Below are 25,313 nucleotides of genomic sequence, written 5' to 3'. Positions count from 1 at the left end.
ATATCTTATCCGTTTTCGCTTCTTCCGATGCTTCCTGGGTTTGGCGTAGGATCCTTCAGATCAAGCACTTGGCTATTGAAGCCATCTCCTCCAAAATTGATGATGGTCTCTCTACCTCCCTCTGGCATGATAAGTGGCACCCTTCTGGTGTGAGACCCACCTCTAACTTGAGCCTATTTGAACTTGTGTGATTTCAGGTTCTAGTTCAATATCCATGTATGCCTCAATGTTGTGGGCTGTATCGGTTGAGGATTCGGACCAATCCCTTGACTCATCTATGGAAGATTCCGAAGAGCCAACCCAGTTAGCCATTATTGAGTCTGAAGAACCCGGCGGGACCTCGCACATCCGTTTTGCGTGCGAGACATGTTGGGTGGAGCATATGCAAAACCTCTCAATCTCTTAGGCCGGGTTTTAGGTAAAAATCCATTATTACATATATGGAACTAAGGTCTTAATTGTGTATTATTGGCTGAAAACTAGTTTTCTTCTGTGGGACACACATCCCCATATGGACCGAGCTGCCCGTGTGCCATTATGACCGGGTTCTCAATTATGTCATGGGACATTAATCCCGGGACTTAACTATAAGTCCTTATGGGTTAATTGTCTTTAAATTAACTTAGAGAATCACATTTTCCAAATTAATTCTGTTTTGACCAAACCAATCACACCTTAGTGACCTAAGTATATAACCAATACTTAGTTTTAGGAATTCATTTCCTAGCTAAACAAGAACCGATTCTGCTCTAGAGAAAGAAGAGAAAAGGAAGAAGGAAAGGAGAAGAAGGGCTTGGAATACTTGGAGCTTTGAGGGAGAAGCTCTAGGAAAGGTTTGATTATTGGGCTGCTACCATCTTCTCTGTTTCCATATCCCTGGTAGGCTGTCAAACCACTCTGAAATTTCCCATTTCTCTCTTCTTTCTTTGGTTCAGCTGAGTTCTTGACTCATCTCAGCCCAAACTTAGGAAATTAGGCAAATGGTTGTAAAAACCCTAAATCCAACATGCATTTGGATAAGTTGACCAAATGCTATGTTCTCTGCCCCCTTCTAACCAATTTTGTATTTTTTTGGCTGTGCATGGTAAGATCTATGAAGGATCAACCCAAACCACCATACTGTTTCAGCCACCGGATGGAGGTGTAGCCCTCCAACCAGTCAACTGGTCCCAGGGGACAGCTTCCATCTGGTCCTCCCCTGCTATGTTGGTTTTGCCCTATTTGGTTTGGGCTCTATTGTGGTTTGTCTTATAACCTTCCACTGATATCATGTGTTATTAAATAGGTTGTAGTCTCTATTTTGGTTGACGTTTGTCAAGAGTTAGAAGCTACTTTAGTTTGGATAATCATCCAACTCAAGGTGAGTGGATTTGACCTTAATTTGAGAGTGTTTATTATTTTCTTTTCTATTTATGCTTGTTGCAACTGTTCATTCATCATATTAGAAGTTACGTTCATGTATGTTTATAGTTTTTCTTGTGGATTAGATGTATGCATGATGTTAGGTTACATTCCATATTGCATATGCATATTATTATTGTGATTTATGTATGATGTGCTTGAGAGATGATGATGGAACTGATATACTTTACTAATTACTATTGAATCATATGACATTCATGTTAGAAAGTCATATGGTTAGGCTTCCATAAACCCAATGCTACGACCCTTGCCAATAGGGGTGAGGTGTTGAATAACCCGTGGCAGGTCCGAAGGGATGATTCCGGAATGTCATTCACTGTCCTAGGTCTGAAGAGTACTTCCGGAATGGGATAAACAGTAGGGTTAACATTGGGGATTCGCTAGGGACCGATGTGTAATTCCGGTGCTGGCGAGTCTCCACCGTAACAGAGTGGTATTCTTAGGGTCCGATGCGTGATTCCGGAACTAAGGATATCATACCTGTTACAATAGCATTTAAACCTCATGAGACTTAGATCTGTTGCTAGTTACATACTTAGACTTAAGACATGCATCATAGACTATTTGCATCTATTTGCATGTTTTCCCTCGCTGGGCTCAGTGGAGCTCATCCTTGCCGATATATTTTTTTTTTTTTCAAATACTATGGCTGGTTGTGAGGAACCAAGTATGGATACTGTGGCTGCTTTGGATTTCCACACCGATGATGGTCGTGCGGGAGTTTGAAGTACATGATGTTTCCTACGTATGCGGTGCATGCGCATTTCTGTGATGTGGCCTAACAGACTAGGCTATGTTCTTTTGTGTTTATATATTATTTTTGTTATAGTAAAGTATATAGTGGATTTTGTAGACTTTGAGTTTGTATTTACTTCTAAGCAACTGTATAGTGTAAATGCAAGTCTTAAATTAATATATATATATCAGTTTATGTGTCACACCCCGGCCCGGTTAGTAAGGGTAAGGTGTGACCGGATGCCAGTTCAATCCCCCAGGATCAATTAGTGTAGTACTCCTATTCACAGTTTATAAAACACAGTAAATCATCGCAGCGGAAAAGAATAAGCAGTAATAATAATGACAATATTAAAGAAGTCGTGTGATAATTAAATATTTATATTAACTGAAACTTTGTGATACATTGTATATTTCTCAAAAGGCACCACAAGTACAAAAGTACAACAATATCTACATATTATACTTCACAAAAGAAATTTATAAGCATAAAAGGTATAGCCTGCTCCATCAGGCCAGATCAAGTGAACGCGCATCCACAGTAAGCTTCATGAACTTCAAACTTCTGCACTGTACGGTCCTCATCGGTATGGAAGTCAGAAGCAGTAATAACCACATCATCTGGTTTCTCAGAACCAACAGTACTATCTGAAAAAGAAGAGGGATCCACAAGGGTGAGCTCCACTGAGCCCAGTAAGGGAAACATGCAAACACAAGCATATAGTCCATGATGCATGACCTACATCTAAGAATGCTACTAGCATCAATTCTAAGTCTCATGAGGTATAAATACTACTGTAGTAGGTATGATATTATCAGTCACATAATGAACTCATCGGTCTTCCCAAGAATACCACTCTACTACGGTGGGGACCCGCCAATTCTGGAATATACACATCAGACCCCGACGAACCCCCAGTGATAACCCTACTGTTGTTCCCATTCTGGTATGTATTCATCAAACCTAGCACAGTGAATGACATTCCGGTATTAACCCATCAGACCTGCCACGGGTTATCCAACACCTTACCCCTGTTGGCAAAAGTCATAGCATTTGGGTTTATAATAGCCTAACTATATGCATTTCTAAACATGATGTCATATGAGGCAGCAATAGATAGTAATTTATCAGTCCAACATCATTTCTCAATACATCACAATAGATCATAGTAAAAGTATGCAAATGCAATATGAAAGGACACCTATAACATGCATTCATCTAATGCAAAATAAAAACTACAAAACTACATGATTATACTACTATGATGATGCATGTCAATGGCAGCCAGCATTAATAGTAATTAAAGAAGAAACACTCCAAAAGAAAAGTCAAAATTCCCTTACCTGTATTGGAGGATAATCCTAGTCAATTGAAGCTCCAATACACACAAATTATTACACCTCTTAATGTTACTATTGCCTATATAACCAATATACAACATTTGTTAAGTCTAACATAGCCTTGGGTAAAAGCCCAAAGTACACAAGAAGCAAAACCAAGCCTGTGGATAGAACCGGATTTAGAACCGGCTGAATCCGGTTGGATAACCAGTGGCTGTTTTGAGATCCAAAACTCATGGATCATTCATGTATGGGGTTATTTTCCCCAAATTGGTTTAGGGCTTTAATAAAGTACAGCAAAGGGAAAGTTTTGACCCATTTGCATCAAGATCAAATTAGGTTTCTAATTCAAATTAAATAAAATAGATATTCTTGTAATTTGGAAACATGGTTGAAACCAAATAAGAAAAGAAAGGGCTGATATTTCAGCATGGCTTTGGTGATCTACCAAGCTATGCCTATGTCCAATTTGGGATTCTATCACAAACAATCTAATCCCTTAGGTCTAGGTTAAATTGGGTTTTAATCCCTTAGAAGAAAACAACAAGAACATTAGAGAAGAAGTTGAGAAATTAGGGTTGAGGTTGGATGATGCCCTACAACAGTAGATTGGTCTAATTAGATTAGGTTTTAGAATCATTAACAACCCAACTTAGGGTTCATCATACTAGGATTGGTATGGGTCAAGAATTCAGCCATAATAGAAGAGAGAAGAAAGGAATTTGGGAAAATAGATCCAAGATTTAGATGTCCTACTTGAATTGAGAGTGAAATTGATGATGGCAGCCCCAACTCCCAAGCTCCAAGTGAATCTCTAAGTTAGAAAGGATCAACCCTAGCTTTTCTTCTTCTTTTTTTTCTCTTTTCCCTTAGTTTCTTCTAAGCTTCCAAGGCTGAAAACGATTCCTTGTTTAGATGTAAAATGAATCCTAAACTAAGGATTCCTTATATAAAAAGTCCTACTAGGAATGAAATTTCCAAATCTGTTTTTAAAGTAAATTAATTACTTAATTCAGGTTATTAAGTTATAGTTTAAGTCTTAAGAAGTCATGAAGGTGGGCCCGGGTATGTTGGCACCTAAGCAGTCTAGATTTACAAAGGGTGTGGGTCCCACTAGGTACAAATTACTATTATGCCCCTAATACAGTATTTAAGCAAATATATATATATATATATATATATATATATATACTTATAGAAAGGGATTCTTACCTAGAGACTGGCCTAGGAGATAGTGAGGTTCTGCATATGCTCGATCCAACATGTCTGGCATAAGAAATTGATATGCTGGGACCCGGCAGGATTCTCAGACTCAAGGATAGCTAGCTGTCCTGGCTCCTCAGAATCCTCCATAGGTGTGTCAATGGATTGCTCTGAATCTACTACTGATGCAGCCCACAACATAGAGGCAAACATAGACACAGACCCAGAACCTGTAATCACACAAGTTTGAAAAAGTTCAAATTAGAGGCAGGTTTCACATTATCACTTAGATACCTTTTATTACTGTTGTTATTATTATTTATTCTCTCTTCTGCTGCATTTTGATTACTGTATTGTGTTAAATCTGTGAATGGGAGTACAGTACTTGTGATCCTGGTGGTTGGTTAGGTGTCGGTTGGCATCCAGTCACACCATGCCCTCACTAACCAGGCCTGGGTGTGACATCTAGTGTCCTCTTTTCGTTAGTAAGCTCCAGGCTCATCTACTCGTCTAGCCTATCCAGAGATTCCCTAGTTGCCTTCATCATCTCCCGGGGCTCTTAGTCTGCCCCCCCCCCTCCCCTCCCCTCCCCTCCCCCCTAGATGATCTCTGGAGCTCCCTCCCTCCTATCCCCCCCTAGTCATCATAGTAGAGGTGACACCGTACTTTGGCTCCCCTCTTCCTCGGGTCTTTTCAGTTCCCAATCAGCATGGGATTTGATCAGACCTAGAGGCCCGGTTACTCCCTGGCACAAGATCGTTTGGTTGAAAGTCACATCCCCCTCCGGAGCTTCACAGCTTGGAGAGCCCTCTCCAACTGCCTCCCTACTTAGGCTTTTCTCATCCACCGGCAGATTCATGTTGCTTCATCTTGCTACCTTTGTTGGAATGGTTTTGAAGACGCTGACCAATTGTTCTTCTCTTTCCATTTTGCTGCTAACATTTGGAAGAGAGCTCTGCTTAGCTGCTGGCCAACCAGAAGAAGAGCTCTTCCCCTTTAGAGAGTGAATTTGGATTGATATGACTTTTGGTGGTAACTCCATTTGTGACACTGTCGGCAAGAGAGCTCTGCTCCATCTTGCTACCTTTGTTGGAATGGTTTTGAAGACGCTGACCAATTGTTATTCTCTTTCCCTTTTGCTGCTACCATTTGGAAGAGAGCTCTGCATAGCTGCTGGCCAACCAGAAGTAGAGCTCTTCCCCTTCAGAGAGTGAATTTGGATTGATATGATTTTTGGTGGTAACTCCATTTGTGACACTGTTGGCAAGCTTGTTTTTTGTGCCTCCATCTCACATTTGGATGGAACGTAATCTTAGAAGATGGACTTCAAACTCTCTCTCTTTTGATAAGATTTGGAATGCCATCTCCTTTGACGTCAAATCCAAGATTGCCTCACTCCCCCATCATCCAGTTCGTGATTCCCCAAGGAACAGGCTCATTGTTGTCTCCTGAGGCCTCCCCTCTTCTTTATTGCAACCGGCTTCCCCCCCCCTTCCTCGCTCCTTTCTTTTCTTTTCTTTTGCTGGCCCTAGGCCTTGTATATTTCTTCCTTGTTCTTTGCAATATAATTTTTTAATCATCAAAAAAAAAAATGTTAGGCAGAACAGGTTGAGGGAAAAAAAAGGCTCAATAATACCAATTCACAAATTAGTTTTTCCTTTTCTTTTATTTTTTCTTCCCCTTGCAAGAAGGGCAGGTATTTGTATTTGCATTCAAATCATATAAAAAAAAAGCTGCCTGTACAATGAGGATGCTGCACAGACATGATCAGTCCACATTTTTGGGAAACTACAAAAGAAAAAAATACTAATTGTAAATGAACAGGAAATAGATGGAAGAAGTGAGGAAGAAGGAAAGGGAGCCAAAGAGCAGCTCCCTCGTTGATTAGAGAGAGGCTCGATATTCTTTCATATAAAAAGGGTTTAGGGATTTACAAAAGTAGGGATAAAAAGGGGAAAAGACAACAAAATAAGAAAAGAGAGGAGATCTCTCGGGATTAGCGCCAAGAGCCTAATGCTAATCCGGAGAAGGAATATTCACCCTCTCAACACTCCCACTCAAGCTGGAGCATATCATGCCCAGCTTGTTACAAATATAATCAACCCTTTCACTTCCTAATGACTTAGTAAAAATGTCTACAAGTTGCTCTCCTGTCTTGCCATGCTTTGTAGAGATTACTCCCTGCTGAAGTTTTTCTCGAACAAAGTGACAGTCTACCTCAATATGTTTGGTCCTTTCATGAAACACTGGGTTTGAGGCAATATGTATTGCTGCCTGGTTATCACCATGGTTCAAAATTTCACGATATATCGCCGAGATTTCGGTAAATTTCGTAAATTTCGACACTACTGAGACGAAATGGGCTTCCGAAATGAAAAATGTTCAAATTTCGCCGAAATTTCGTGACATTTTGGTATATTTCGGAATGTCACCGAAATATCGCCGAAACTGTTACAGAACCATACACGTGACGTGACTCTTTAAACCATAGTATAAAAGCAACATCTCGCTGGTCTCGGTCGAAATTTTGACTGAGAACTTGCAGAGAGTGCTTTTTTTTCTTTTTTTTTTTTTTTTTTTTTGGTCTTCCAAGCCATTCTGTATGGGGGAAACATTTGTTCTTCATCATTTTTTGACAGATCGTCGCCGGAAACACGTCGGAAACACCTCCTAGCACATTTGTGAAGGCTTTTTCACTGTTCAATGTAATTTGTTTTCTCTAAAACTATTTTTTTTTTTTAAATACTATGTTCAATAATTGTTGGATGGTAATGATTTTATTATATGTTAGACCCCAGAGGCCGATCTATAACCTCACAGTGTCAAAAACAATTTCCCATATTATTTTTATTTTTTTAATTTTCTGATTTAAAAAAATTGATTTTCCTACAACAAAAATAGGAAAAAATTAGGGGTAATATAAATTGGATGGGGATCAATTAAATATGTTAGACACCAATGGCCGATCTACGGCTTCACGATGCCAAAAATATTTTCTGCCCTATTTAAAAATTAAAAAATAATATGAGGTTTTGGTTTGAAAAATCATGAAAAAATATGAAAGTAATTTCTACATTTTTTTAAATGATTAGATATATATTATGTTTAATCATTTCAGTTTTGTTGTGTTAGGTCAATATTTATATGAAAATTATTTATAAAAAATCGTTTTTAATTATGAGAAAAGTATAAGGGTTAGGGAAAAAATATTAAATAGCTATACAATTGTTTTAGTAGTCTCAAAGTCTTAATTGAAGTGCTTCTACATTAAGTTTTTAATTATTTATTTTACTTACATTACAGTAAACAAGTATTATTATGGCGGATCGTGAAAGACAACGTGCGAAAGGAAAGCAGAAGGTAGGGGAAAGTAGTCAACAGAGGGAGCAGAGGCTAGCCAGGTGGCCTAGGGGTGACATTGCATGTTTATATGGAGTGTCAGTTGCTGGGTATAAGAGAAAATAAAAATGTAACTATTGTCACATGCAGTTTTGGGAGGTGGGTCCAGTAGACTTGAACAACATCTGACTGGAGGATCTACAGATGTTATAGCTTGCCATATGGTCCCTACTAAAGTAGCTAGGGAAGTTGGTGAAAGTTTGAGGGGAAAGATGAAGAGGAAGGCTCACAAGCAGAGGACAAGGGAACAACTTGAAGAGGCAGTAAGGAGTTCAATGGGAGGAGGAAAAGGAGAATACCATGATAATGATGATGACTCTGATGATGATGGCAGTGATGACGTCATCTATGTGCTTGCTGATATACAGACACCACAGGAGGCTAGGGACTATCAACGGTCTATTTCGAGGAGTAAAGTTAGTTTTCAAGATGATCAGCAGAGACAGAGAGTAGGGGGTAGTGGAGGAGCTAGCACATCTGGAGGAGGTGGTAGTGGAGGTTCTAGAGCTGGTGGGTTGTTTAATCCTTTTAAAAGATCACAAAGTATGAAGGCAACTCCAACACCTCTAGCGGTACCAATACCACCACCATCATCAGATCCTAAACTACATAAGAAGAAAGGAAGCACTCAACCCAAAATTAAAGGAGCATGGAAGAATATGAAGGGGTTAGTGAAAGAGTCAATAGCTAAGTGGATGTTATACCATACCATCCCAGCAAACACCACATAAGGCCCCCATTATGAGACCATGATTGATACAGTTGCAGAGGCTTGCCCAGGGTTCAAGGGACCCACCCCATATGAGGTAACGAATATTTATTTACCTCAATGGAAGGCTGAGATTAAGGAGTACATTGATCAAATGAGGACTATGTGGGAGACATATGGGGTGACTATAATGGCAGATGGTTGGACTGGGCCTACAAGAAAGTCCATCACCAATTTCATGGTCTACCTAATGCACCACTATAACAAAGTAGATATATAGTAGATAAGAATATACAGAAGGGTACTTAATGCATTACAAGACACTCATACATTTTGGGGCGACATCTTTGTGCGTATGGTTTTTTGGTGACTTGACTTCCACTCTTTGTTCTTAACTCCTACTTTTTATTCCCCTTTTTTTACTTGAGTGGCTTTCTCGACTAGAACCCAACGTTGTCTTACTCACTTCACCCTCCAACATTTTTGAACCTTTTCACCAACAAACACACTTGTCCCTTTCCCCTTTTTTTCTCTCTTCTCTCCTTTCTCATTGGTGCCCAATCCTTTCTCGGGTTTCAATGGCTTCAAAAGGTAAAACTCCTGCTGGTGGGACTCCACCACGACCTTTACCCTCTTCTTCTACAAGATCAAAGTCACGATCAACTGGATTTGAAGACGTCAGAGGACCCATTCGGCAATCAGCATCCGCGTCTCTTCCTAAAACCTCATCCAAGACCTCAAAATCTGCGAGACACAAGCCTCCTTCCAACCTTCAGGCTCCGCTTTATGGAAGTGTTATTGGGAACTCTACTCCCTCGGAAGACCATTTGGGTAATTTTTTAGTGACTAAGTGGGGGAAATTGGGAGCTAAAGCTGTGTGGACTGAAGACCAAGGGCATTTCACCGTTGAATTTGGGTCTCCGGCTGTTAGGGACCGTATTGTTCAAGCTTCCCCTTGGTGGTATGAAGGCCGTCTGCTCCACCTAATCACTGTTAAGCCCACGTCACCCATTTTCTCTCGCCAATTTGAATATATTTCCATTTGGGTGCAAGTTCTGCGCATTCCACCCCCGGCTTCGCAGATCATCTCTGATGCTTTGGCACTAATTGGCTCCCCTTTAGAACTGGATTTGGCCTGGGAGAAACATCTGTTGCAACCTTACACTGCCCGGGTAAAGCTCTCCTTCCCGAAACACCAATCGGTTCAATCAGAAGTAACCCTACTGGACCCTTCCGGAAATTCCCTCCCGGCTAGCCTTTCCTTTGAAGCTTTCTTTTTTGTGCACTTGGTGTGGTCGTTTTACCCATAGAATATCTGATTGTTATGGTTGGAAAGCTTCCAAACACACAAACCCATCCAAAGAAGATCACCGGATTTTAGACCTCTTCCCTGCGAACCCTGCAGCGACACTGGATACAATTCTTACCAACCCTCTAAGAGTTAACCTACCCCCTCTCCCTGTTTCTACCACTGTGCCTTCCCTCCCCCTGGCTGCTAGCACATCTCCCACCCCAACGGAGTGTGTTCAACCTCCTCCCCTTGTTAGCTCTCCACCACCGAGGCCTGACATTTTTTCTGAACTCCCAAACCTCACCACATCTATCACCACCCCCCCTCCTGTTAGTCCACCAACTTCACGGTGTCAAACGGATTTTACCCATTTGGAATGGCCTAGCCCAGCCCCCCTTGACCCGTTTCTTGACAGTAACTCTCCTACAACTCTGTCCTCCCTCATTGCTGATCTATCACCACCCTCTTTATCTGACCTCTTTATTTCTAGCCCAGCCACCCAACACCAGGAAGCTAACCCCGACAACCTTGGCCCACTCACTCTTAACCCTAATCCTTCGGGTGATGACTCCAACCCCACCTGTCCCAACCATTTCTTAAATCCAAATTTTACCCCTTTTCCTTCTGTACCTACTCAAAACCCTATCCTGCTCTCCAACCCTTTCTCTTTTAGTAACCTTTTATATCATACCCACGACCACCTTCGCAATCTTGGCGCTTCTCCCACCCCCTCTTCCATCTCTGCTCCTGAATCTACTCCTTCCATTCCCCCTCTAGTCCCTAATCCTTTGGCCTCGCGAAACACTAATTCTTCTGTCCCTTCTATTAACCAGCCTGTGGTGGTGAAAATTTACAAATGTTGCTCAAGCTGTTGTAAGAAGTACAAGGCAAAACGTGTGAGGATTCCCAAGATCTCTGTGACTTTAACCCCCTCCACTCACAAAGCATCCACTATCTCGTCGGGTACTGTGTGTGATCCCTCCCCTGCCTTTCATTTTAAGGAGACACCTGAACCTGGGCAGATCACCTCATCCTCGAGCATGTCTAGCTCTACCTCCTCCAGTTCTTCTGCTTCAAGTCATAGCCATACCAAGAGGTCCAGAGCTAAAGCAAAAGGGAAGAAGCCTGCGGATGCCAAGAACTCAAACTGCAAAAGGAAAAGGCATGAAGCTGGTTTTGATTGCCTGGGTTCTGAAGATCAGGCTGAGTTGGATATTATTCAAAACTTCTCCTCTGATATCATGAAGATGGTAGACTCCCCTGATGAACTTTCCAAGAAACTTCGAAGTTGGCTCTGTGAACTCAAATCGGACAAGGAATTTCATGTCTCTGCTCAAAAGAAGAGATCTATTCTTATCTCAGAAGACATTGATGGGCGCCAGACAGTGCATAGCCAGTCCTGTGGAGATTTCGATATTCCTTCCACTTTGGTATTAGTCTACAACCCCTTTAAAGCTCTTTCTTCTTTCCTGTGTGTTTTTACTGCAATCACTTTCTACTGTTGTGTTTCTTTATTTACTTTGAATGCGAAGACTGTAGCAAAATGAAACTGGGTAGCTGGAATGTTCGGGGTTTAAGGTCTAAGTCTACTTGTAATTATCTAAAACATTTTGTTTCTAAGCATAAGCCCGATTTTGTGTTCCTTTGTGAAACCAAACTCTTGTCCTCTGATCACAAAGTCCTTCCCAGGTCATTACTTAACTTTAAAACCCTGGGTTTTCAATGTGGCTCCGGTTCACGGGGGCTTGGTGGGGGACTTTGGCTCTTGGGCAGGAGGGATCTGGTAGTCACACAGACCCTTACTTTTGATAGATTCTTTGCCACCTTTATTTCGGATGAACCCCTTGGGCTTCTGTGGTATTTGGTTACTGTCTATGCCCCACCCCAACCTCACCTGCGTCTACCTTTCTGGTCCACCTTGAGCTCTTTTCTCTGCACCCTTTCTTGCCCTTTTTTGTTTTTTTTTTGGATGAATGACAATTTAAATTACGAAGAAAGAAGAGGGAATGTACAAGCCCAAGGGCCAACAAAACTGAAGCTAGCGACTAGCTGGGACACAAAATGGAGGTAGGAAGACCCCAGGAGACAACAATCAGCCTGTTCCTTGGGGTATCTTTTACACTACCAAGGGGAAGCGAGCCTGCTTTAGATGACACATCAAATAAGATGGCCTTCCAAATCCTGTTAAAAGAGCGGGATTTGGAAGTCCATCTTCTAAGATTGCGTTCCATCCAAATGTGGGAGATAGTAGCACAAAAGGCGAGCTCGCCCACAATGTCAAAAATCGAGTTCCTCCCAAAAGTCATATCTATCCAAATCCATTCCCTAGAGAGGGGTAATGGTCTTCTTCGAGCCAGCCAGCAATGACGGAGAACCTGATTCCAAATGGAGGCTGCAAAAGGGCAAGTGAAGAACAAGTGGTCTGTGTCTTCATGCCCATTCCAACAGAGGCAGCAATTGGGAGAGACTTGCATGTGCCGACGGATGAGAAAGGCTTGGGTGGGGAGGCAATCAGCCAAGGCACGCCAAGCTGTGAAACTCTGGCGAGGGATGTGCTCTTTGAACCAAGTTACCTTATGCCAAGGACAGGGCGTCCCTCTATGTCTAACCATGTCCCAAGCGGAGTGGGAGCTGAAGATACCCAATGGGGATGGGAGCCATATAGTGGTGTCACCTCTGCCCCTGTGACACAGGAAACACGGGGGGGATAGGGGGGAGGGATCTCCAAAGATCAGCAAGCGGGGGGGGAGGGGGGAGGTGACCACGAGCCTCTGGAGATGATGGAGGCCACAGGGGCAAGTCTATCCAAGCCTGAGGCATATATGACGCGGGGGCTGACTATAGAGGCAAGGACACCTGAAGGGTGCCACTGATCAAGCCAAAGGAAAGTCTGCTGCCCATCATATATCCTGCATGATATAGCAACCCTGACAGTATGTCTTGCTCGAAGAATGCTGCGTCAGGTCCAAGAGGAGTCTGGGGTAGGGCTGACAGTCCAGATAGAGTCTCTGCACAGAGGCCCTGCATGCACCCAGGAAGTCCAGATATTGGTCTTGTTGGTGAGAAGCTTCCATAGCAGCTTGATTGAACCAGCCATGTTGACATCCTTGATCCTTCTGAGACCGAGACCCCCTTCGGCTTTGGGGAGGCAAGTGGATGACCAGCTCAAGGGATGAAGAAACCTGGTAGAGTCCACTCCTTTCCAAAGAAAAGTACACATAATAGACTCAGCAGCCTTTATGGTAGCTTTGGGGAGGCCAAAAACACCACTCCAATAGATGTAACAAGACTGGAGAACCGATCTTATGAGCTCGAGGCGGCCTGCGTAAGATAAGAGTTTGGCTTTCCAAAGCTGAAGTTTCTTTCGGAGGAGGTCAAGGATAAGGTTATAATGATGGGCTGAAAGTCTGGCTGGGATGAGGGGGAGGCCAAGGTAACAAACTAGGAGGGTGCCAGAAGAAAAGCCCGTGATGGCTAAAAGGGATGCTATGGTGTTTTCAGGGACCCCGGCTAAGAAGATTTTGGGATTTAAGGAGGTTAATGCGGAGACCAGGGAGCTCCTGGAAAAGGTGAAGGGAGGCCATAATGGACTGGAAAAGGTGAAGGGAGGCCATAATGGACTGGTGAAGGTTGGTCCCATCTAAAGCGAAAATCTAGTGAACCAGTGGATAAAGGGGGTTATCAGAGATTGGTTTGGAGATTGATTTATCTCTCCCACACTAGGCCAGATATTGCATTTGCTGTCAGCATGGTCAGTCAGTACATGCATAATCCATGCTCTGGACACTTGGAAGTTGTGTATCGGATCCTGGGATATTTAAAGTCTGCTCCTGGTCGAGGGGTTCTCTTTTTTCCTCACAATCATCTGCGTATTGAAGCCTACCCTGATGCTGATTAGGCCAGTTACCCTGACAGTAGGCAATCCACCTCCTGATATTGTACTTTGGTTGGTGGAAACCTAGTTACTCGGCGAAGCAAGAAGCAGGCAGTAGTTGTCCATTCTAGTGCAAAGGCTAAGTTTAGGGCTATGGCCCATGGCATTTGTGAACTTCTCTAGCTCCAAGGTCTTCTTCAAGACCTACATGTTCCTATTCAGCTTCCCATGCAACTCTTTTGTGATAGCAAATCCACCATTAGCATTGTGCACAACCCAGTTTAGCATGATCGGACGAAACATATTGAGATCAACCATCACTTCATCAAAGAGAAGTTAAAACAAGGCACCATTTGCACAGAGAAGGTGGCTGTATGTTTACCAAGGGATTATCTAATAAAGTTTTTCATCCAATTATTTCCAAGTTAGGCATGATTGATATCTATGCACCAACTTGAGGGGGAGTATTGTAATTTGAATACAGGGGTATATTTGTCTTATTTATCCCTTAGGAGTATTCTTGTACTTGTACCCAATCTAGAATGTTCTCTAGTCTGTAATAAATAAAGTAGGGTTGAGGACATAAAGTCACAAGCCACTATTCCTAATTTCATCATGATTCTCTTTCACCCTCGATACAATTGATAAATGGATTCGTGGGTGCATCAATACGTATCAAAATGTATCGAGATGTATCAGCCGATATGGCTCAATACATACCGACACAATCGACACAGTCGATACATTCCATAAAAAAGTCCTTTTTACTCATAGACTTGATACAGTTGTTGTTATGGCGGAAAAATGAAGGTAATCTCTCAACCGAGAGTCTAAAATCTTGCGTTTAATTTTGATTATTCACACTTTTGGACTAAAAAACAAATCAAGGAGTGCTACAACATCATCGTTTGCATCATTCAACACTCTTCATGGCTATAAACTATTACAACATGTAAGAAACCTCATCTTTTATAAAAATTTCAATTTAATACAATTGTTTGGTTATACATTATTCTCCATTTAGTGTTTGTACTTGATACTTGTTATATATTGCTTATTTATATTGTTTTTTGTTGCAAAATTGTATTTCCATGTGTATTTGTAGCGTTTGATACGTATCTCCAATACAATTCGATATGTCTCTTAAAATCACCTGACCAATACGATACACGATACCGATACTTTTTTAACCCGATTATTATCTGGGACCCGGGCCAGCCCCTGAAATATTATTAATATTCAAACATTGAATAAAGAATACAAGGGGGGGACATACCACCTTACCCCAACCCAAAGGAGCAAAACCTCTCGACTCAACTCAGGACCCAACCCATACAATCATGTAGGGACAAGCCTAAACAGTAAACACTACTTTCTTAGGACTGGCAAGCCAACACTGTCTTCCTGAAGAAAACATTGCAGCTCCCCTGGTGGCTGGCTTCCAACATGGTAAATGATGGAGGAACCCGAATCACAAGCACGATTAGCCATCCAGTCAGCCGCTCTATTACTTTCCCTATATGCAAAGGAAACCAGAGGCCTAGTAGAACACATTAGGTCCATGACTTCCTTAAACCAGTACCACCCTCTCCAGAGGTTACACTTCTTGAGCTTGACCATTCTAACAGTACTCCTTAAGGCCTAAATTGTGGCAAAGTTTCAAACCATCTCTCAAAGCTCTTAGCTCAGCAATCGAGTTTGTACAATCACCATAGAAATTAGAGAAAGCTCCAAAAACAACACCCTCCTTATCCTTGGGGACCCCTCCACCCCCACCAACTCCTGGATTACCTCTACATGCACCATCCACATTAAGCTTCACTGAGACGAAAGGCGGACACCAATAAACTGGAAAGGACGTTTCAGCCAGACAGGAGGCGCCAATAAGCCAAAGCACTGCAGAATTAAGACATCTCTTGGGGAAGTGGAGCGTTTGATCTTGGTAGGGTACAGAAGGACTTTCACCCAGATTTTAACGTTGTCAATAATAGAACCTTCAGTACGCCTACATTCCCCGTGTTTTCTGTTGTTTCTTTCCTTCCAAAGCTCCCAAACAACCAGTGAAGGTAAAAGCGCTGTAACGTAGGCACTTAGGCTGCTACAATTCACCGATTCATGCCAAAGAAAGATACGGCTTCTGACATCCTGTAATGGCAGCACCTCAATATCAAAGACATGCGAAAAAAATCTCCAAACCTTAGCCGCAGTGCCTCCTATAATCAAGCAATGACCTGTGGTCTCCCTCCTAGGACTTCCGCAACAATTGCATTTGGACGTCAGGGGAATACCCACAGACATTAAAGACTCATCTGTAGGAATTTTTCCATTAAGCATCTGCCAAGTAAAAAAGACTATCTTCGTAGGCAGAGATTGGTTCCAGATCCATCTAGCATAGGCAACCTCAGTCGACCTACACCGCACTTCATTCCAGGCTGATTTAGCGGTGAATCGACCATCACTAGAGACAGACCACATCAAAACATCTTCCTTATCTGACATAGAAAAATTACCAATACTTTAAACCTTGAACTCAAGGAATAAAATAAAGCAACTAATAAAAGAGCCAAGTCTTTTGAGTCATGCAACCATAGAAAACACATTCACATGATAGAATCATGGACCGAAGGACATGGGGGACATGTGACGTGAGACATGTAACATGGAAAACCAACTCATAAAACAAAACCCAATCTGAATTATAGGATGTCTTCCTCACACAACCAGCAAAACAAACCATGAAAACAGGGAAATCAAAGGGTTTCAATAACCAAGGTGGAACTCACAAGTCAAGACCAGCAAATCCGCAAGGTGGAAATACCAGTGGAACCAGCTAATTGCAACCTCAAGGGGGTTGGGGGGGGGGGGGGGCGCCGTAATCTCGCAAGGGGAAAACAAGGCAGAGCAACAATTGATGCAGTCAGCAATCGATTATAGCAGCAAAACCATAGCAGCAGATCAGCGATATTTCACAATCAACGATAAACTCTCGATTCTCGTTGGCGAAAGAGAAAGACACGACGACGTAGCTCCTTTAGAAGTTACCGACACCGAAGGAAGACGATCGAGGAATTTGATTGAGTTAACAAGATCAACAGATGGCCATAGTTCAAAAACTTGTCTCGTTTCGGTGTCTTGAATAGGTCGAGACAACAGAAACCTCAAAATTTTGCAAAATTTCACCAAAACATCGTATTTTTTCTATGAGTTTTGCTTGACCATTTTGGGGTGTAAAAGGCCAAAATGAGCGAAATACTGAAACGAAATGATGCATTTTTTAGACTGAAATAAGCGAGATTCCGAAACGAAAGGACCGAAATTTTTGAAATTTTGATCAAAACATTGTCTGTTTTGGGTTTCAATGTTTCATATGATGTTTCATCTCGGGAAGGTCATATTACCAAAATTTTCAAAATTTCATCGAAATTTTGCCGAGGTTTTGAACTATGCCAATAGCAACCACATCATAAAATCAAAGAAGGCCTTTCCATCTCTTTTGGATAACAACATCAACCGATAACAACCATCGAAGAACCAAGAATACAGCAGCAAATCAATAAAAAAAATAAATCGAAGCATCTTACCGATTCAGCAGCGAATAGCAGAACAGTAATTCAGTGGATCTTCTTCTTCTACTTTCGGCTTCAACCCAGCAATCAGCAATCAGAAATCGATAAGAGCAAATCGAAGACCCAATGAACACGAGCAATAAGCAGTAGCAGTAACAGAAAAAGATACCAGATAAGAAACCCTATTGTTATTTTTTTTTATTTTTTATCTTTAAGACTTGCAAAGACCTTCCCTCTTCTCAGACTTCTTCTTCACTGTGAGATACCATGTGACAAAACTCAAACTATCAACCAGAATCTGAAGAATACGAAGAGAACTGAGAGAGATAGAAAGAAAGAGATTGAGGGAGGAAGGCTTGTGCAATAGACCAGAATAGTCTACAGCCAGCAACCAACTAGTATTTATAATAACTCCAAATTGGTATCATAAAAGGAACCAATCTCTTACGTAGCAAATCCTAGCTAATCCTAACCACAATAGGAAACTACATTTAGTTACAATAGGAAAGTCTAACTAACAAAGATGGCTTGAAACAAATACCATCCCACGGTATAGAGGTCTATGGACACCCATAGTCTTCCAACCGACAAATACACTCTAACAAGTTGCTATCCTATAGAGTTGAAGATGGACTAGAATTCGAGAAGACTACCTTTCAGCCTGTGTACATTCAGACTAGAAAGGTGTATCAAGGATTAGTTCGACATACTTATACACATCAAGATTCAAACCAGAGCCTCATAGTAATAGTAATAATTGTCATAGCACCAAAACAAGGCTGAGGCACATAAGCGAGGTCAACAACCGTTATAAGCAAACGGTTTTTATTAATTATTAGGGGGGGTTGAGGTTTGAAAGTCACGACTTGGATTCCCCTTGGTACAAGCCAGGGGTATTCTTGTCAAGGGGTTTTACCAAGTAGGCTATTGTGGTTCTATGACTCAATAGATCTGATTAATATGAACATTTAATGCTATTTTCTTGTGGTTTTCATGCAAGGCAAAACATGATTGAGTAGCCAATGCAATTTTGTTGGATCAGGCTAAGTTGAGTGCTCAAACCCTTGCCCTGTTCTGAAGACAATTCAGAGCTCTTCTGTTAGATTCAAAAACAAAGATGTTTGTAGATTCATCTTAAGACTTGTACGCGCTATCTTCCTCTTGTTACATGCTTCCAGCTGCAATATTTGCTTCAGATGGTGGATCTGTATCCCTTTCCAGGAACTTCCTTACATCAGTCCATGTTGTAGCTGACCAAGTAAGTATTGGAATTGCCTCAAAATTATTGCAGTCTAGAGAAGAATTTTTCTGCACAAGTGTTAACAACAAATAGACCATATTCTTATCTTCTGTATGAGGGGAATGCTTTCACCAGCTACATACACTTTTTCTCTCGAATATGAATGGATTGGTTACTGATGGTGATGGCCATGATCAGCCAAAACTTTTTATGTTATAGAGGACATAATACTAATACATTTCCATTCCCAATCACAAAGATTTGGGGTTACAGCTTTGTTTAGATGAGTTATCCCTAACAGATTGTAACCTCGTGCAAGGGTCATCAACTTAATTCTAACTTGCGCATGGATGTCATAATATTTTTAATAATTGTTAGACTTTCAAGACCAAAAACTTATGCACAGATGAGGAGCAGAGTTCAAAATTATGCCAGCCCATCACTTCAACAGCTCCAAAATTCCCGTGTAGATGAGCACCAGTATTATTAACAGGAAAAACACTACACAAAATGAAAAATAAGAAACAGTATACATCTGCACCTCTCCATCTCTAAGAGACTACAAGTTAAAGTCGAATTTCAATATTAGAAAACAAATTCAACAAGCCATGCAAAAACAATTACAAACCCTTCAAGAAACCAATGAAACAAAGAAAATCTAATCTTCTATATCTCTCAAGCTCTCAAATACTACACCAAATTATAATTAAAATTGCAATATTAGAGAACAAATTCAAAGAGAAAATCAAGCAAAAGTATATCCAAACTCTTCAAGAACCCGGTGAAATGAAGAAAAACACATAATAAGACATATGCAGTTTACCTTATCTTTGTAACAGTAATAGATTATCATTTCATGCAAGAATTATGCAGTTCAATTCTAACTTGCAAGAGTGTCACTAACTCATAACATTTTAGTGAGTGTAAAAGTATGAAAACCTAGTCTTTATGTGTAGATAAGAAGAGTTTTCATCATTATAACAGTTAACTATTAAACTAGTATATGTCCAGTTCCACTAAAGATCAAACTGAAATTAAAGGAAAATACACAAAAATTCCCACGCAATTGACCTTGTCTGCGTCATCACCGAGTCCCTCAACTGAATCATTGCCGCCGACTGAACGATCACCACAATTTCCTCCACATCCGGAAGACAAAAGCTTATACGCAGCAATCAGAAAAATCGCTGAGGCTACAGTGATCACGATCTCCCACAACGAAGGGGCAAACATATCAAGAAGGAATTCGACCATCTTTAAGTGATTTCCTATGGAAGAAAGAGAGATCGAGAAATTCATAGTTTTGGTTACAGAATTTCTACTGTTTTGAAAGTTGTGAAGATCCATAAGAGGAGAAAACGAGGAAGTGACCGATCACGCATTATGGTGAAGAGGCAGAATAAAACGAGCGATTCGTCGAAGAGAGAAGATGTAAAGAAATTACACGGTTACATGTATTGACAGGGGAAGAGGCGTAGAGGCGTAGAGGCGGACAAGAGGTATGTATCATGTCCTTGTTGCCAATGTAACGTTGGCTTTAATGGTTCTTCATTCGACCAATTTTTGAATTCCTCGGTTTCAATGATTTTTTATGCGATATATGATTTGTAAATTAATTATCTGCTCTTTTTTCATTACTCCAGAGTCCAGATAATGGGTTCAATTTTTTTACTCTCTTTAGACGAGGAATTCATCGGAGCCCTTACATTTTTATTACTGTTATGGAATGTTTTTCCCCGTCTTCCCTAAGCATACAGAGACCTCAATCTCTTCAAAACATTAAAATAACTCGCCATGCTCTTTCGAGAGACTTAATCGAAGTGGATGTCTATCAATCCTAATTGTGCTGTGTGAAGCCCATGAGGAATCCATCTAGCATATCCTCATTACTTGTCCGGTGGCAAAACATACTTGGGCTAGCAGAATTTTGGGCCTCAGAACCGAATTTCTCACATTCCGTTCTTTTGAAGAGCTATGCGTCTCTTACACCTCTAGCCATTTTCTGGATTAAAGTCTCTCTTAGATGGTTTTTCTCGGTCTTTATTATAATTTGTTATTTTATTTGAAAATCCAGAAATAAAATGATTTTTTGAAAAGACAAATTTAACTCTTATCAAACCATGATTCTCATTAATAGGTGGATCAGCAACCTTAATATCTCCCCGCAAGAGAGCCGGTGTGGCTCCGGCCTGGGACTCTCCAACGCTCAAGTCAGGTCTCCAGTGCAACAGCGTAACAGCTAGTAAAAAGTGAGATGAGCGTTTGAGCTCTATACCTGAGTATTTATAGAATGAGGTGAGACGGTTGGAGGAGTCTTTGTATAGTAAGAGTCCTTTGTTAGTAGGGCTCTTCCGCACAGGGCGGAGTGGAGAGTTATTTTCGGGGTCGGACTCTCACTAAGGTAAGAGTCCTTATTGGAGTGTAACTCCGTATCGCAATGGGGATCGTAGCTCAATTCTTATCCCGTGATTGTCGAGGCATGCTGGCGTGGCTCCGTGATCCCCGGTAGGCCGTTATTATTGCTTCTGGGGAGGGCTCGACCTAGGACAGCCGTGTCCTCGGTGCTCGGCCTTGGGCAATTGAGTCTTCGGTGCTCGGCCTCGTGCTCGGCATAATTGGCGTGGGAGCTGCCTCCAGGCGTATATGTGCTCGACTTGGCCTATGGTTGAGCTGGGCGGGCTCAGCTCATGGCTCGGCAGGCCTAGTGCTCGGCCACCGTGGTGCTCGGCCTTGGGCGGTCGTGGCCTCGATGCTCATCCTCGAACTGCCGTGGCCTCGGTGTTTGGCCTTGGGCAACAGTGGCCTTAATGCTCGACCTTAGGTGGTCGTGGCCTCAATGCTCAGCCTCGGGAGACCGTGTCCTCAGGGCTTGGCCTCGGGAGACTGTGTCCTTAGGGCTCGACCTCGTGCTCTGCATATGTGGTGTGGGAGTTGCCCCCAGACACATGTGTGAGCTCGACTGAGCTCGGCTTAGGGCTCGACAGGCCTGATGCTCGGTTACGGAGCCCGACCAAGTTGGAGATGGGGGAGATTACCCTCTTTGTCGGTGCCCAATTTAGCACCGCGCACCTGGTGCTCGGCCAGGTTCTCGACGGGCTAAATGTTCGATCGTGGTGCTCGGCCAAGTGGGGGATTGAGGTGGTGCCCTTTCCCCGGGTGACCTGTTTGGTGCAGCACTAAACAGCTCGGCTCTCCTTAGGAGGTCCTCGGCCGTATGGCTGATTAGGGAGGGCTTGGCTTAGAGCTCGGTGGAGTGAGTGTTCGGCCATGGTGCTCCGCTCGGCACTCTCCTTAGGCGGTCCTTGGCTGTATGGCCGATTAGGGAGGGCTCGGCTCAGAGCTCGGTGGGCCTATTGCTCAGCTACAGTGCTCGGCCATGTTGGTGATCAGGGTGATGGACTTCTCCTTCAAGGGTTGGTTTGATGCCGCACCGTTTGGCTCGGCTCGATCCTCAAACTGGACTGGGGCTTGACTAGGCATTCGTGCTTAGCGACAATTTCCCTTTCGACCGTGCTTGGTGCGCTCGGCTCAGTGTTCGGCGACTGCGATGCTCGCCCCTGGTGATCGGTTTGGAGTCCCTTGGCTCGGTTCGGCCTGGTAGATTCGGTCCTCGAGTTTGGCTCAATTTGGCCGACTCTGTTTGGCACTGCACCATTTGTGCTCGGCTCGGCCCTGGGGTTCAGCCTCAAATCGTCCATGTGTCACTCTTTGTCGGATGGGGATTCTATGACTCATCATAGGCCCCCCACTCATCAAGGCTCAGCTTGTCCTTGATGAATATAGTCTTTCGGTGTGCTGACTATTCCATCCCGAGGTCGAGTCTGAGCTCTTTCTCTGTGGTGATTTAACGTTGTACGGATTGTGATAGTTGGGTTGTCAGTGCCACGTCATTAGGCGACATTATGGCATTTAGGAATTTGAATCGTCTCTCGATCTAGACCGTTGAATCTCACTGAGCACTTCTCGGCCGTCGGATCTTAGGGACTCGAAGGCTATAAATAGGTGACAATTCGCCTCTTATTACTTTGACGATGTTGTTCTTATCTTTGAGCACTGAGGCCGAGCACTCACTCTGAGTGTTCGGCCGAGCTTCGTGCCTTAGCAATTTTTACTTCGTTTGTTGGTTTGGCTAAGGCGTTTGGCTATGAAGCGAAAATGTCTGGTTGAGCCCAAGCTCTCGACCCTGCAGCTCGGTCATCGCGTTTATCCTTTGCCTTGTATTAAGGCACTGAGCCCGATCTCCCAACCGAGCCTACAGACTTGGTTCGTGTAAACAATCGCTGCTCGACTTGGTCGCTGTGTTTGGCATTTGGCGGAGGGTTATTGTACCGTGCTGTCCACTCTGCCAAGCTTTAGGCCTTAGGCAATTTTGGTTGTACTCAGTCGTCAGTCTGCTCGGTCGTCGCGCCCGGTGTTAAGGTAGTTAACTCACGAGGGTTAGTCTTGTGAGTGAGCCAGCCTGTGAGAGCTGTCCTTGTGACCTTGTTGCCGACCTATGAGGGTCGGTCTTTGGCGTCGGCCAATCTATGAGGATTGGTCTTATGACTTGGGTGCCAACCTATGAGGGTTGGTCTTCGGCGTCAGCCAATCTATGAGGATTGGTCTTATGACTCGGCATTTATGACTTGGGTGCCGACCTATGAGGGTCGATCTTTAACGTCAGCTAGTCTATGAGGACTGGTCTTATGACATGGCTGTCGATCTATGAGGATCGGTCTTTAAAGTCGGCCAATCTATAAGGATTGGTCTTACGACTCAGCATTTATGACTTGGGTGCCGACCTATGAGGGTCGGACTTTAACGTCACCCAGTCTATGAGGACTGGTCTTATGACACGGCTGCTGATCTATGAGGAGCGGTCTTTAACATCAGCCAGTCTATGAGGACTGGTCTTACGACTCGGCATGTTGTGGATTTGAGATAGACCCGGAAGTGGGGAAAATCTCATTTTATTGGATTTCAAACTTCAAATAAGCATCTGAGCCTAACTGAATCATAAAAGTGGAGGCCGAAGCCGAGTACATAAGTGCTTGTTCAAAGCCGAGCTGAACAAAATACTTTATTGAAAAAATTTCTTCAAAATTTTCGAGTTCCAAGGCCTCGGTACCTTCTTGCCCCTCGGAGTCTGCAAGCGATACGTCCCTGGGCAAATTTGCTTGGAGACTATGTATGGTCCTTCCCAATTGGGCACTAACTTTCCTTGCTTCCTTGGTTGAGACATGCTGAGTTTTCTGAGGACTAGGTCTCCTTAGCGAAAGTGTCGTTCCTTCACCCTTAAGTCGTAATACCTCGCTGTCTTCTGTTGGTATGTTGTATTCCGCAGTAGAGCGTTCTCTCTTCTTATAGGGATGGCTTTTCCAAAATCTCGATGTACACTGATCGGCTCAGATTTAGGAGGTCGGCCTCGACCAACCTTAACAGGGAATCAGCCACAGCATTCTCCTTTCTTGGTATTCGGGTCATCTCAAAGTGCTCGAGCTTGGCTATCAGTTCTTGTGCTTGGCTCAGATAAGCTACCATCCTTTCATCTTTCGCTTCATACTCCCCGCTGATCTGTTTCACCTCAAGTTGGGAGTTACTTCGTACCTTCTGTCGCCTGATTCCTATGGCTTTGCTTACTTAGAGTCCGGCTAGAAGCGCTTTGTACTCAGCCTCATTATTGGAGGCGGGAAACTTAAATCTCAAGGCATATTGGATGCGAAATCCCTCAAGGCTGACTAAGATCAGCCCAGCTCCACTACCAACAGAGTTGCTTGAGCCATCTACATTCATGGTCCATGATTGCTCGGCCTCGGCCTCGGCCCCGGCCCCTTCCGCTGCTCTCTCACCTCTGGCCTAGGGGTCGGGCAGGGTGCACTCGACGACAAAGGCGGCCAAGGCTTGTGCTTTTACCGTGGTCCTCGGGCGATAGCTTATATCGTATTCGCTCAGCTCTACCGCCTATGCAATCAGCCGACCCGACACATCGGGCTTGTGCAGTATCTTCTTAAGGGGCTGATCGGTTAACACCTTGATCGGATGAGCTTGAAAATAGGGCCTTAGCTTTCTTGCAGCCATGACAAGGGCGAATGCTACTTTCTCAAACTTGGAGTATCTTGTCTCAGCATCAACGAGGACTAATGTAGTATATGGGCTTTTGTGCTCAGCCTCCTCTCTAATCAGTACCGCATTGACCACTACCGGGGTTGAGACCAAATACACTTGGAGCTCTTCTTTGATCGCGGCTAGCTGGTTGAGGGCGTAGTTCCTTCTTTTCTGTTGGATCCGCTTTTAGCTCAGATCTAAATGGAGTTTATGCTCGGCTATGTGCCTTAGTATACCGGGTATGTCGATGGCCAACCAGACAAAGACGTCGTCATTCATCTTCAAGAAAATTTCAAGCCGATTTCTTTGTTCTTCACTCAGCAGTGACCCGAGCTGAACTGTCTTCGTTGGGTTTTCATCACTAAGGGAGAATGGGATGAGGTCTTCCACGGGCCTTTCGCACCTTTCGGGAGCTCATCCCGCTAGTCTTCAGGGAGGTGCTCAACGCA

The 25,313-nt window shown here is 43.1% G+C and overlaps 1 protein-coding gene across 2 annotated transcripts in view; it reads right to left on the bottom strand.

Annotated features, from left to right (window-relative positions):
* The window catches only part of LOC122656033 (BAG-associated GRAM protein 1-like), an 83,312-nt gene extending 63,251 nt beyond the window's left edge, over positions 1 to 20,061 (bottom strand). The window contains exon 1 of one of the 2 annotated variants that reach the window (XM_043850458.1): positions 19,852 to 20,061. In XM_043850458.1, coding sequence (XP_043706393.1) covers positions 19,852 to 20,034 — 183 coding nt within the window. In that variant the 5' untranslated portion in view covers positions 20,035 to 20,061. The remainder of the gene's footprint in view (positions 1 to 19,851) is intronic. The other variant, XM_043850459.1, reaches the window with a different exon arrangement.
* Positions 20,062 to 25,313: the final 5,252 nt, after the last annotated feature.

The sequence above is a fragment of the Telopea speciosissima genome, chromosome 3, assembly GCF_018873765.1.
Source record: "Telopea speciosissima isolate NSW1024214 ecotype Mountain lineage chromosome 3, Tspe_v1, whole genome shotgun sequence".
Classification (NCBI taxonomy): Eukaryota; Viridiplantae; Streptophyta; class Magnoliopsida; order Proteales; family Proteaceae; genus Telopea; species Telopea speciosissima.
This window is presented reverse-complemented; position numbering and strand designations above follow the sequence as displayed.